This window comes from Pelodiscus sinensis, chromosome 28 (assembly GCF_052426305.1).
Source record: "Pelodiscus sinensis isolate ZL-2025 chromosome 28, ASM5242630v1, whole genome shotgun sequence".
Lineage (NCBI taxonomy): Eukaryota > Metazoa > Chordata > Testudines > Trionychidae > Pelodiscus > Pelodiscus sinensis.
The window spans coordinates 18618320-18630514 of record NC_143079.1 but is presented as its reverse complement, the minus strand read 5'-3'; the positions used below and the strand labels follow the sequence as shown (position 1 = coordinate 18630514).

General features: G+C 46.2%; 1 protein-coding gene across 1 annotated transcript in view; it reads left to right on the top strand.

The window, feature by feature from the left end:
* The window catches only part of LOC142824071 (uncharacterized), a 144051-nt gene extending 132765 nt beyond the window's left edge, over window positions 1–11286 (top strand). The window contains 5 exon segments of the mRNA XM_075915811.2: window positions 2660–2860; window positions 5552–5665; window positions 5952–6371; window positions 6374–6938; window positions 6940–11286. Of these exon segments, the coding sequence (XP_075771926.2) occupies window positions 2660–2860; window positions 5552–5665; window positions 5952–6371; window positions 6374–6938; window positions 6940–7273 (1634 nt within the window). The 3' untranslated portion in view covers window positions 7274–11286.
* Window positions 11287–12195: the final 909 nt, after the last annotated feature.

Here is a 12195-nt window from a genome sequence, read left to right as displayed (position 1 = left end):
AAGCTTTTATTTTCTTGAAAAGAATCATATGTACAATGTTCCGGTCTCTGTTATGAAGGACAGTTGGTTTCACTCTTCTTCAGAGCAGAAAGGCAGTCTGCACCCACTTACAGCCTTGGATCTGAGAGCAAGCTAAAAGTGTTATCAACTCAGCTTTGAACATAGACACAGTGAAGTTTCAGAGTTTGAATTTCTTAAAACAATAACTTGGATTTCTTAGAGAGCAAATTTAACTTTAAAAGTTGAATGCCTAACACAAGCACTAACTAATTTGTGCATTGTCTGTTTGCAATTTTAAGCAAGAGGACATTGTCCAAAACAAAATAAAACTAGTTCATTTGAAACTCACAAAATAAAGTTACAATATATAGAGCTCATTCTTTTATGCAGTTAACTAATTAAGTTTCAGTAGAATCCTTAATTTTCCTTTGGGCTATTCCCGGTGGCAACTCCTTTCCTTCCAATATGGGCTTAATGATTGGGAGAGGAGTGTGAAGTGTTATGGCTTGAGCTTGGGTTAGCTCCTCTGTTTCTCTTAGTGCTGTGTAGGCTGCCAGAAGCACTTTTCATAAAGCGTGTAATTTAACTGTGACCTCTGCCATAACTTCGAGCCAAACTGTATGGGGCGGCGGGGTACAGTTTCTCCTTCTTGCCATAAGGCATAGGACATCCCTGTGTTTCCCACAGTAAGGTACAAATGAAATGGGACCTATTAGGGTAAATTGAACCTATAGACTGATAAATGCGTATCTCGTTATCAGCTGTCTCTCAGAGCTTCTTCATGAGAGGGGGGGCTCATTCCCAGTGAGCATGCTTCTTTAGCAAATTATACGGGGAGTAGGTACAAATTAAGATTCCCCGTTTTTTCAGATCTTTAATTAGTTCACAGACCGGAGCCATAGCTTCGGCTGGAATGCTGTACTGTTTTATCTTGGTTACAGTGGAAGGCGGGAGAGCGGGGGTTTGAGCCAGCAACGTTCTAAAGCCAGAAAGCTCTAAAAGCTCATTTTTCTCCATTAATTACTTTCTCCTTCCCCTCTCTAGCCTCAGGAGGAGCTGTTCCTGAAGGTGCTCTATGTCTTTATTTAGGGTTCGCATCTGGGTATCCAGGTTCTGGCATTGCTCTAAGAGTTCGTATCTCTCTCTCTGCACCTTTATCAGCTCTGTTTCTAAGTTCCAGTAGCTAGAGCAGGCTGCTTGCCACACACCCTTTAACAGCCAGATGCAAGCGCTTTTCCATAACATCTCTTTATCCCACTTAGGGTTGCCCCATCCCTCTCGGGCAAACTCCTTTTCTATACAGCTAAAATCCATGTCAATCGTGACTGGCTTCATGCTGCTGTATTTGAACTAATAGCACAATCCTGCCGACTACGCCAATTCTGTCAGCCGACGGTCAGGGCAGTGTGTGTGTGTATGCTTCCGAGAAAAGGTTTAACGTCCGTGTCTTTACTGCTAGGACCGGGGTCCCATCGCAGAGGGTGGCCAGCAGGCCAACAGACGCCTTATTATATAGGAAGAGCTTATTACACCTTAGATTTTAACTGCTAGAACACAAAGTTCCTTTGCAGTGGGCAGCCTGGGAAAGGCTGGAAAGGTGCCCCAACGGATCTTGTCACCTGGGAGTGACACAGATCCAAACGCCCAAGCTCTCCCTATGTCTGTCCCTTTATGACCGGCTGAAGTTCTTTTAAATTGTGCTTGGTTCTGTTACAGCAACTGAAGGAGTCAGGTTAAAGCTTAAACAGTTACAGGTTTATTAAAAGACTTATAAAAGCATATGGTTACAATGGCTATTGCTCTATTTCTTAAATGCTAACAAATACAGATTTTAAAAATGGTTACAAAGAAAATAAAGATAGAAAATAGAAATAATGGTACCAAGTGACAGCTTAATCTTTAAAGAGCTCTAAGTCTATGTATATATATACTTAAACAAAGGACCACATCTAGGTACAATTTTTACCCCTTTCTGTGCCTCTCGACTCCAGCGTGTCAGGCCAGGGCCGGTCTCTCAATTCCTAGGAAAGACGAATACGAGGTGGGCGTCCCCTTGGAACCTCGGGAGATCAAACACCAAACCCGACCAGCAGATAGATGGTAGATTGACACTCAGAGAAAATGTGCTGCTGGACCCGTCTATATACTTCTGGGGGCCCGTATCCTCTTTCTTATCTTAAGATGCCAAATTGTACTGGTCCGGTTTGTGGCGCCAGTTCTTACAAGCAAGTTTCAAGTTAATTTACACTTGCAAGAGAGATAACTAAATTGTGAGTACTAGACATTTTTTTACTGGGCGAGAGATTCCTCCCCCTGCGGATGGATGTGTGTTCGTATCAATATGGGTTTGAGTCAAGGGCACTCCTTGGCAGCCTCTTGGTCAGCAATTGGCGTATCTCTGTTTACAGCCATTCACGGTCACACAGCCTGGGCCTTCTGCTCTGTGTGCCCTGTATGCTCCAGGCAAGCAAAAATGGATGTTACAAGGGGGGGGTTCTGTCTGGCTACAGCTGTTTATGGAATATCTAGACTAAAACTTTTGCCCACAATGGCAGTCTAGCATGTGTGTCACCACGGACAGAGTCTGGGAAGAATGGGGGCTTGGAAAGGATTAAAGCCTCTTCTGAAATGTCTCCAATTCCTTTTCTCCCCCTGCCAGGCTGCAGAACACCCATGTCTGACTCCAGCTCAGCCCCTGGCCTGCAGAGCCTGGGACAGGAAATGGCCGTGGCGGAGCCTGTGAGCTTCGAGGAGGTGGCTGTGTATTTCTCTGAGGAGGAATGGGCTCTCCTGGACCCGGGCCAGAGAGCCCTCTACTGGGATGTGATGCAGGAAAATTATGAGGCTGTGAGCTGGCTGAGTAAGGATTCCTGCCTCCTTGGGTAACAGCAGCTGGGTGGGCTCTGGAGCATCTGGGTTGGGTTTGGTTCAGGGTTATTCATTGCCTCTGCCCCCAATGTCAGGAGTATCTGCCATAATAATCCTGGCTGTTGTGTGAAAGACTGTCCCCTCTGTGCCCACTCCCAGGGAAAGCAGGTTCAGGGATGTAACAATGGTGTGCCTCTTCCCACACCTAAGGTCTCACTGCACTTCTGCCCCCCCATCTTGCCCATCTTGTGCCTTGACCAGAGGTGTGAATGGAAGGGCTCAGGCAGGTACAGCAGGTACTAGAGGTCTGGGTCTGGCTGCTGTTAGTGGCTGCAGGGTCCCCATGTGGCAGTGTGCTCAGCCACTGGAAGGAGGGTGTGGTTCCCAGAGTCCTTCCCTGCTTCTAGCTAATCTGTGACATCCTGTTCTTGCCAGTGGGAGGGGCTGGATACTGGGGCTGAGGGAGGGTGGATGAGGCAGTTCACGCTCTGTGAGTATTTTGTCCGAGGTTGCTCTGTAGTAGAGAAACGTGAGCAGAGCTCTCCTTGCATTTCAGGCACAGGCTGGGTTTCCTTTCAAAACTTCAGCTTTATTCTCTCTGGGGCTCACTTGCCTCTGTGTGCAGTAGAGATAAATCACGGCATCTGTGTTGTGTTTTTAGAGTGAAATATCTTTGGATAGGGACTTTTTCTTCCTGTGTGAATGTCTGGCTTTATCTTCAGGAGACCTGTGTTCAGTTCTCTGTTCATCACAATCTTCCTGTGTGACCTTGATCAAGTCTCTTAGACTCTCTGTGTGGTCATTTCTCTCTTTACTAGCTTTTATAGTGTGTCCCTGTTTCTCAGGGCTGGGAAGGATACCTACACTAAAGAGGGGTGATGCTTAGCTCCATATGAGCACTGCGATAACACAATGGGGTCCTGATTTACATCAGAGTTCCCAGGTGCTGCTGTGATTGATAATTTTGCTTCCCTCAGCAACTGCAGTGCCATTAGAATTGCTGCTAGCGCCACAGAGCGTTGATGTGGCTTATTCAGGGCGGCTCTTTCTGGAGCCTTGATGCCAGCGGCACTGGCAGAGCGTGCAGCTTATCCATGCAGCACACCACAGGGTTGCCGCTAAGAAAGACCTAAGCTCCATTCGGAGGCTAAGGCACTCGGCCAGGTTTATTGTGAAAGGAGCAGGGTGCTAGTGTCCCCTCTCCTCAGGCACAGGTATAGTGAGACTTGTCCCAACCCAATAATGGTACCAGCTCAGTCAGCAGGTAGAACACTGCCCCTCAGCCAGTATCAACATGCCCCTCCTGTGGTTTTGCCCCTCCTCTCACATTGACACAAACAAAATGCATGTTGCGTTCCATGTGTTGCTACCCCCTTTGGCCTTCTGCCTGTTTGTTTGAAAAAAACATCCATATCCATTATCCCCTCATCCTGTTCATGTGCACAAGGGTCAGTGAGCTATTTGTTAGGACTGTGTGTTTGCAGTTACTGCAGAGAGCGTTGAGTTGATTGCCCTCCTCCTGCTCAGGAATGGGATTTCTTGGTTAGTTGGTACCCAGTGCTCCACCATTCTGCCAAAGCCTGGCTTGTTTTAGTTACAAAATAATGGACATAAACAAGATAATCATAGTCATCAGATCAGAATTTTCCCATTGACTCGGCACACAGCATGCTTTGCACAAGCTTTCTTGCGATTGTGTAACAGTGGTAGCACAATGATCTCCATGGTCACATCACAGGTGGCTCTTCCAAACACTAAATGCAGGTCCAAGAAGGGGTGGAGGCAAAGCTCAGGGGAAGGCGCTTACAAGGTGCAAATGTGGTAGATTCTGTGCCTCCCAAATCAAAGGCCAGGCTCGCCGGAAGAGGCAGACTGGGAAACCACACAAAGTCTTCTGCTGGCAAAGTAGAACCAAGGCTACAGACGAGGAGATGAGTAACAGCCCCAAGCATCAGAGAAGCAGCACGACCCAGCTTCACCCTGGCTGGTCGCTGGAGAAGCCTAGCGCCACACTGGGCAGCCGTGGGAATGGCAGCTGTTGTGGGCAGCTAGCAGGGCCCACCCAGACACAGGTAGTCGGGGTTAGGAGCATAGGCAGGGCCTGAAGCAGCCTGCCAAGGATTCACTTAGCTGCTTCGACAACCTCCTCTGCCTCCTTCTGGCCCAAGTAGAACATCTGAGCCAAAGAGCAGGGGGAGCCCAGTCCACCAGCCAGGAGCTTTGTGGACAGAGCCTTGGGAAGCAAGAGCTAGTCCTTCCTCTCCAAGTCCTAGTGACCTGGCATGTGGTCACTACAGTCTGAGCCCTGTCTGGGGGCCTTGGTGTCAGACCTGCCAGCCCTCCCTAGAGCTCCCCTTCTGAGCAGTGTGTTTCTGTCCTGCCTAGAGATACTGGGGATGGGGGGGATGGAATGGGCTTTGAGGGGGACTGAGTTGTACCCTAGAGAGTGCAGCAGAGTGCTCAGCTCCCCCGGGGAAAGAGCTGGGCCATTCTCAAGGTGGGGGGGGTGCACCTTTACTGCAGGTGTGTGTGTCCTGGGCTCTTGTATCAGCCAGATCCCATTCTCTGCAAGGTGGGGAAAGGAGCCTCTCTGGATGGGTGACTCCGATCCTGACTCTGGAAGCAGTAATGGCAGAGACCTTAATGAACAAGATTAGCACTTGATTAATTGCTCTCCAAACAGGATTTCCACTCTCTGAAGCTCATGTGATCTCCTGGGTGGAGGGAGAGGAGGAGTTGCAGGTCCCAGATCACCAGAGCTGTAAGGAAGGGGAGATCATCAGTGGCACCTACACAGGTGAGCAATCAGTTAAATTGCCTCAGAAACCAGCTTATAGCAGGTGTATCTTGTGTGTTTTCATGTAGTCTATCTCACTTTTCAGTCTGTCTTCAACTTGAGCCAGAGTGTGGTGGGTGGGGAGAGGCTGGGATCTCTCCTCTGTGGAAGAGTTGTGAAGGGGGCTAAGCTCATGATAATTCAGTCATTATTTTAGCGTGTCCCCTTTTCCTTTCCTCTTTCAGAGTTTTCTTTCAGCTCATCATAGACAATTACTCCAATCTGGATTATTTATCTATCACAACAGGTGATGGGATGCTGACTGAGAACCATGATCTTGTTCAGCAGGACGGATCGGAGCAAGTGTCTCCATGTGAGATGTTACTGGGAAGACCTGAAGGGCATGTTTCCCACATACATGAGCAGGGAGAGACTTGCGAGAGTCAGCATAGCCCAGAAAGGCAGCATGGAAACCATCCAGGAGAGGGACAGGGTAAATACAGTCACAGAAGCAGAGGGGAGAAAAGTAACACGGAAACTGTTCAACAGAAAATCTCCCATCAACAGTCACCCTGCATTTGTAGTGATTGTGAAACTCTTATTGAACATCAAAGAGCCCGTATGAGAGAGAAGCCCTTGAAGTGCTCTCACTCTGGGAAAAGCCTCAGTCAGCACTCTCACTTTACGAAACATCAGAAAATACATACAAGAGAGACACCCCATAACTACTCTGTGGGAAAAGCTTCAGTAGAAGCGATCACCTTGTAAGACATAGGAGGACCCACACAGAAGACAAACCTTTCAATTGCTCTGACTGTGGGAAAAGCTTTCTGAGCAGCTCACACCTTGTTACACATAGGAGAGCCCATACAGGGGAGAAACCCTTCAACTGCTCTGACTGCGGGAAAAGCTTCCGTCAGATTTCACACCTTATTAACCATAGGAGGACCCACTCAGGAGACAGACCTTTCCATTGCTCTGACTGTGGGAAAAGCTTCAGTCGCAGCTCATACCTTGTTAACCATAGGAGGACCCACACAGGAGACAAACCTTTCCATTGCTCTGACTGTGGGAAAAGCTTCAGTCGCAGCTCATACCTTGTTAGACATAGAAGAACCCACACAGGAGAGAAATCATTCAGCTGCTCTGACTGTGGGAAAAGCTTCAATCAGAGGTCGCACCTTGTTAGACATAGGAGGACCCACACAGGAGAGAAACCTTTCCATTGCTCTGACTGCCAGAAAAGCTATAGTACAAGTTCAGAGTTTGTTATCCATAGGAGGACCCACACGGGAGAAACCTTTCAATTGCTCTGACTGTGGGAAAAGCTTCAGGAAGAACTCAAACCTTGTTAGACATAGGAGAACCCACACAGGAGAGAAACCTTTCAATTGCTCTGACTGTGGGAAAAGCTTTATGGAGAGATCAGACCTTGTTAAACATAGGAGAACTCACACAGGAGAGAAACCTTTCAATTGCTTTGACTGCGGGCGACGCTTCAGTCAGAAGTCAGTGCTTGGTAGACATAGAAGAACCCACATAGGAGAGAAACCCTTTACCTGCTCTGACTGTGGGAAAAGCTCCAGTAGAAGCTCACACCTAGTTATACATAGGAGAACCCACACATGAGAGAGACCCTTCACCTGCTCTGACTGCAGGGAAAGATTTAGTTGGTGCTCCAGCCCTACTAACCATCAGATAAAACATACAAGAGAATCACCTCATAACAGCTCTGATTGCAGAAAAGGCTTCAAACACAGGTCTAACTTTAACATAAAAACAGCCATACTGGGTCAGACCAAAGGTCCACCTAGCCTAGTATCCTTTTTTTCGACAGTGGCCAGTACCAGGTGCCCCAGAGGGGGTAGACCAAAGATCATAATGAGGCAATTTGTCTCCTAGCCTTTGACAAACAGAGGCCAGGGGCACCATTCCTTACCCCCTGCATTAGAGTAATTGGCTACTGCCAATGTGTATTGGCAAGATTTTGCGCAAATACTCTTTTACATGAGTTTTTACATTAGTGTATTTGAGCAAGAGAACGTCTACACTGGCATGTGCCTTTGTGTAAAAGATGTGCCATTTTAGCCATGGGGCTTCTTGCGCAAGAAATTCATGTTGCCTGTCCACACTGGCCTTTTGTGCAAGAAAAGTTTCGGAAAGCTGATTGGTGTGGAGATGCATGTGAATCGGAGGGAGACTTCTCTTAGAGGAGAATCCATTGATAGAGACTCTCTAAGTTGTAGTCAGAGAGAGAAGAGAGGAGAGGGCAAACCATGGGCCAGAGTAGACAAATAACCACATACAAAAGAATTCAGTGCATCAGGGAAGGGCAAACAAATATGCAGTGGCAAATTTTTAAAGTGCTTGTACACAAATGCTAGGAGTCTGACTAATAAGATGGGTGAACTAGAGTACCTCGTATTAAAGGAGGAGATTGACATAATAGGCATCACTGAAACCTGGTGGAATGAGGAAAATCTGTGGGACACAATCATACTGGGATATAAAATATGTAGAAAGGATAGAGCAGTCCAGGTGGGTGGCGGAGTGGCAATATATGTGAAAGATAATGTAGAATCAAATGAAATAAAAATATTAAGTGAATCAACATGTTGAATAGAATCGCTATGGATAGTAATTCTATGCTCCAATAATAAGAAATTAGCAGTAGGGATATATTACCGACCAATTGACCAGGACAGCGATACTGACATTGAAATGCTGAGGGAGATTAGAGAGGCTACCAAAATAAAGAACTCTATAATAATGGGAGATTTTAACTACCCCCATATTGACTGGATACATGTCACCTCAGGAAGAGAAGCAGAGAGAAAATTTCTCAATGGCTTAAATGACTGATTCTTGGAGCAGCTGGTGCAGGAACCCACAAAGGGAGAGGCAATTCACGATTTAGTCCTGAGTGGAGTGCAGGATCAGGTCCAGGAAATAACCGTTACAGGACCGCTTGGGAATAGTGACCATAATATAATAACATTCAACTTTCCTGTGGTGGGAAAAACACCTCAGCAGTCCAGCACCCCGACATTTAATTTCAAAATGGGGAATTACACAAAAATGAGGAGGTTAGTTAAACAGAAATTAAAAGGCACAGTGACTAGAGCCAAATCCCTGAAAGCTGCATGGAAACTTTTTAAAGACACCATAATAGAGGCCCAACTTAAATGTATACCCCAAATTAAAAAACATAGCAAGAGACCTAAAAAAGTGTCACCGTGGCTTAACCACCATGTAAAAGAAGCAGTGAGGGACAAAAAGGTATATTTTCAGAAGTGAAAGTTCAATCCTAGTGAGATAAATAGAAAGGAACATAAACACTATCAAATCAAGGGTAAAAATGTAATAAGAAAAGCAAAAAAAGATTTTGAGGAACAGCTAGCCAAAAACTCAAAAAGAAATAAAATGTTTTTTAAGTACATTGGAAGCAGGAAGCCTGCTATAAAACCTGTGGGTCCCCTAGATGATCGAGCTAAAAAAGGAGCAATCAAGGACGATAAAGCCATTGCAGAGAAACTAAATGATTTCTTTGCTTCAGTCTTCACGGCTGAGGACATTGGGGAGATTCCTGAATCTGCACCTTCCTTTGTGGGTGATGAATCAGAGGAACTGTCCCGGATTGAAGTGTCATTAGAGGAGGTTTTGGAACAAATAGAAAAATTTAATGTTAACAAATCTCCGGGACCGGATGGCATTCATCCAAGGGTTCTAAAAGAACTCAAATGGGAAATTGCTGAGCTATTATCTGTGGATACTAACTTATCCTTTAAATCGGCTTCCGTACCTAATGACTGGAAGGTAGCCAACGTGACACCAATATTTTAAAAAGGCTCTAGAGGCAATCCTGGCAATTACAAACCGGTAAGTCTAACTTCAGTACTGGGCAAATTAGTCGAAACAATAGTGAAGAATAAAATTGTGAAGCACGTACAAGAACATAATTTGTTGGACAAAAGTCAACATGGTTTCTGTAAAGGGAAATCCTGTCTTACTAATCTATTAGAGTTCTTTGAAGGGGTTAACAAACATGCAGACAAGGGGGATCCAGTAGATATAGTATACTTGGATTTTCAGAAAGCCTTTGACAAGGTCCCTCATCAAAGGCTCTTGTGTAAATTACATAGCCATGGGATAAGAGGGAAGGTCCTTTCTTGGATTGAGAACTGGTTAAAAGACAGGAAACAAAGGGTAGGAATAAATGGTAAATTTTCAGATTGGAGAGGGGTAACTAGTGGTGTCCCCTAAGGGTCAGTCCTGGGACCAGTCCTTTTCAACTTATTCATAAATGATCTGGAGAAAGGGGTAAGCAGTGAGGTAGTAAAGTTTGGAGATGATACAAAACTGTTTAGGATAGTCAAGACAGAAGCAGACTGTGAGGGACTCCAAGAAGATCTCACCAAACTGAGTGATTGGGCAACAAAAAGGCAAATGAAATTTAATGTGGATAAGTGTAAAGTAATGCACATCGGGAAAAATAACCCCAACTATACGTACAGTATGTTGGGGGCTAATTTGGTTACGACAAATCAGGAAAGAGATCTTGGAGTTATCGTGGACAGTTCTCTGAAAACTTCCATGCAGTGTGCAGCAGCGGGCAAAAAGGCAAATAGGATGCTAGGAATTATTAGGAACGGGATAGAAAATAAGACCCTGAATATCTTATTGTCCCTGTATAAAACTATGGGCCGCCCACATCTTGAATACTGTGTACAGATGTGGTCTCCTCACCTCAAAAAAGATATTTTGGCCTTGGAAAGGGTTCAGAAAAGGGCAACTAAAATGATTAGGGGTTTGGAACGGGTCCCATATGAGGAGAGGTTAAAGCGACTGGGACTTTTCAGTTTAGAAAAGAGGAGACTGAGGGGTGATATGATAGAGGTCTATAAAATCATGAGTGGTGTGGAGAGGGCAGACAAAGAAAAGTTATTTATTAGTTCCGTAAATAGCAGAACTAGAGGACACCAAATGAAATTAATGGGTAGCAGGTTTAAAACTAATAAAAGGAAGTTCTTCACACAGCGTGTTGTCAACCTGTGGAACTCCTTGCCAGAGGAGGCTGTGAAGGCTAGGACTATAATAGAGTTTAAAGAGAAGCTGGATAAATTCATGGAGGTTAGGTCCATAAAAGGCTATTAGCCAGGGGATAAAATGGTGTCCTTGGCCTCTGTTTGTCAGAGGCTGGAGAGGGATGGCAGGAGACAAATCGCTTGATCATTGTCTTCGGTCCACCCTCTCTGGGGCACCTGGTGCTGGCCACTGTTGGTAGACAGGATACTGGGCTAGATGGACCTTTGGTCTGACCCAGTATGGCCGTTCTTATGTTCTTATCTTAGCCAAACAGCCAAGAAACAAGGCTTTATGGCAAAAAATATGAAGACAGCTGTTGGTCCTTATCCCTGGGCCACACAGCGTGTCCAGCAGCCACTTCCCTGTCTCTCCCTTTGCTGCTCTTGAACCCAGCCCAAGAGCTGAGAATCTGTACTCACCCACCCAGAAACCTCTGGGACTCCTCTGCCACCCAATTCCTCACACCACAGAGAATACAGTGCTGCTACTACCCCAACATCACCACTCAGGGGGCTCGTCTACACTGGCCCCTTTTCCGGAAGGGGCATGTAAATTTCACCAGTCGTCGTAGGGAAATCCGCGGGGGATTTAAATATCCCCCGCGGCATTTAAATAAAAATGTCCGCCGCTTTTTTCCGGCTTTTAAAAAAGCCGGAAAAGAGCGTCTACACTGGCCCCGATCCTCCGGAAAAAGTGCCCTTTTCCGGAGGGTCTTATTCCTACTTCAAAGACCCAAAGGGTCTTCAAAGTAGGAATAAGACCCTCCGGAAAAGGGCACTTTTTCCGGAGGATCGGGGCCAGTGTAGACGCTCTTTTCCGGCTTTTTTAAAAGCCGGAAAAAAGCGGCGGACATTTTTATTTAAATGCCGCGGGGGATATTTAAATCCCCCGCGGATTTCCCTACGACGACTGGTGAAATTTACATGCCCCTTCCGGAAAAGGGGCCAGTGTAGACGTAGCCCTGATCTTTGCCAATCGGGCAAGAAGTTATGCTTTACCCAAACCACACGGGCACCCTTTTGCCTCCAGCATGTCATGGCAGACATGGACTTCCCTCACTAATTTTCACAGCCATGCTAAGCACAAGGATTGGTGGTATAGGGGTGCGCACAGTTGCCTTCCAAGCAGTTAACCTGGGTTTGATTCCCATCTAATATAATGTGGGGAGGTATATGTTGTCTCTCACTACTTTTCGTCCTTTCCGAGACATGGGAAGTGCTTGATCTTAGCCAAATGGCTGAGAAGCAACACTTTAAAGCAAGAAACACAAGGACAGCTCTTGGTACAGTTCCTGGGGCCATGCAGAGTGTCTGGCAGCCACTTCCCCTCCTCTCCCTTTGCTGCTCTTGAACTTATCTCAACAGCCAAGAAGCTGCACTCTCCCACCCAAAAACCTCTGCAACTACTCTTCCCCCACGTTCTTTGTGAACCCTCACTCACGGGTTTCTAGGTGGGAGCTTCTAGGA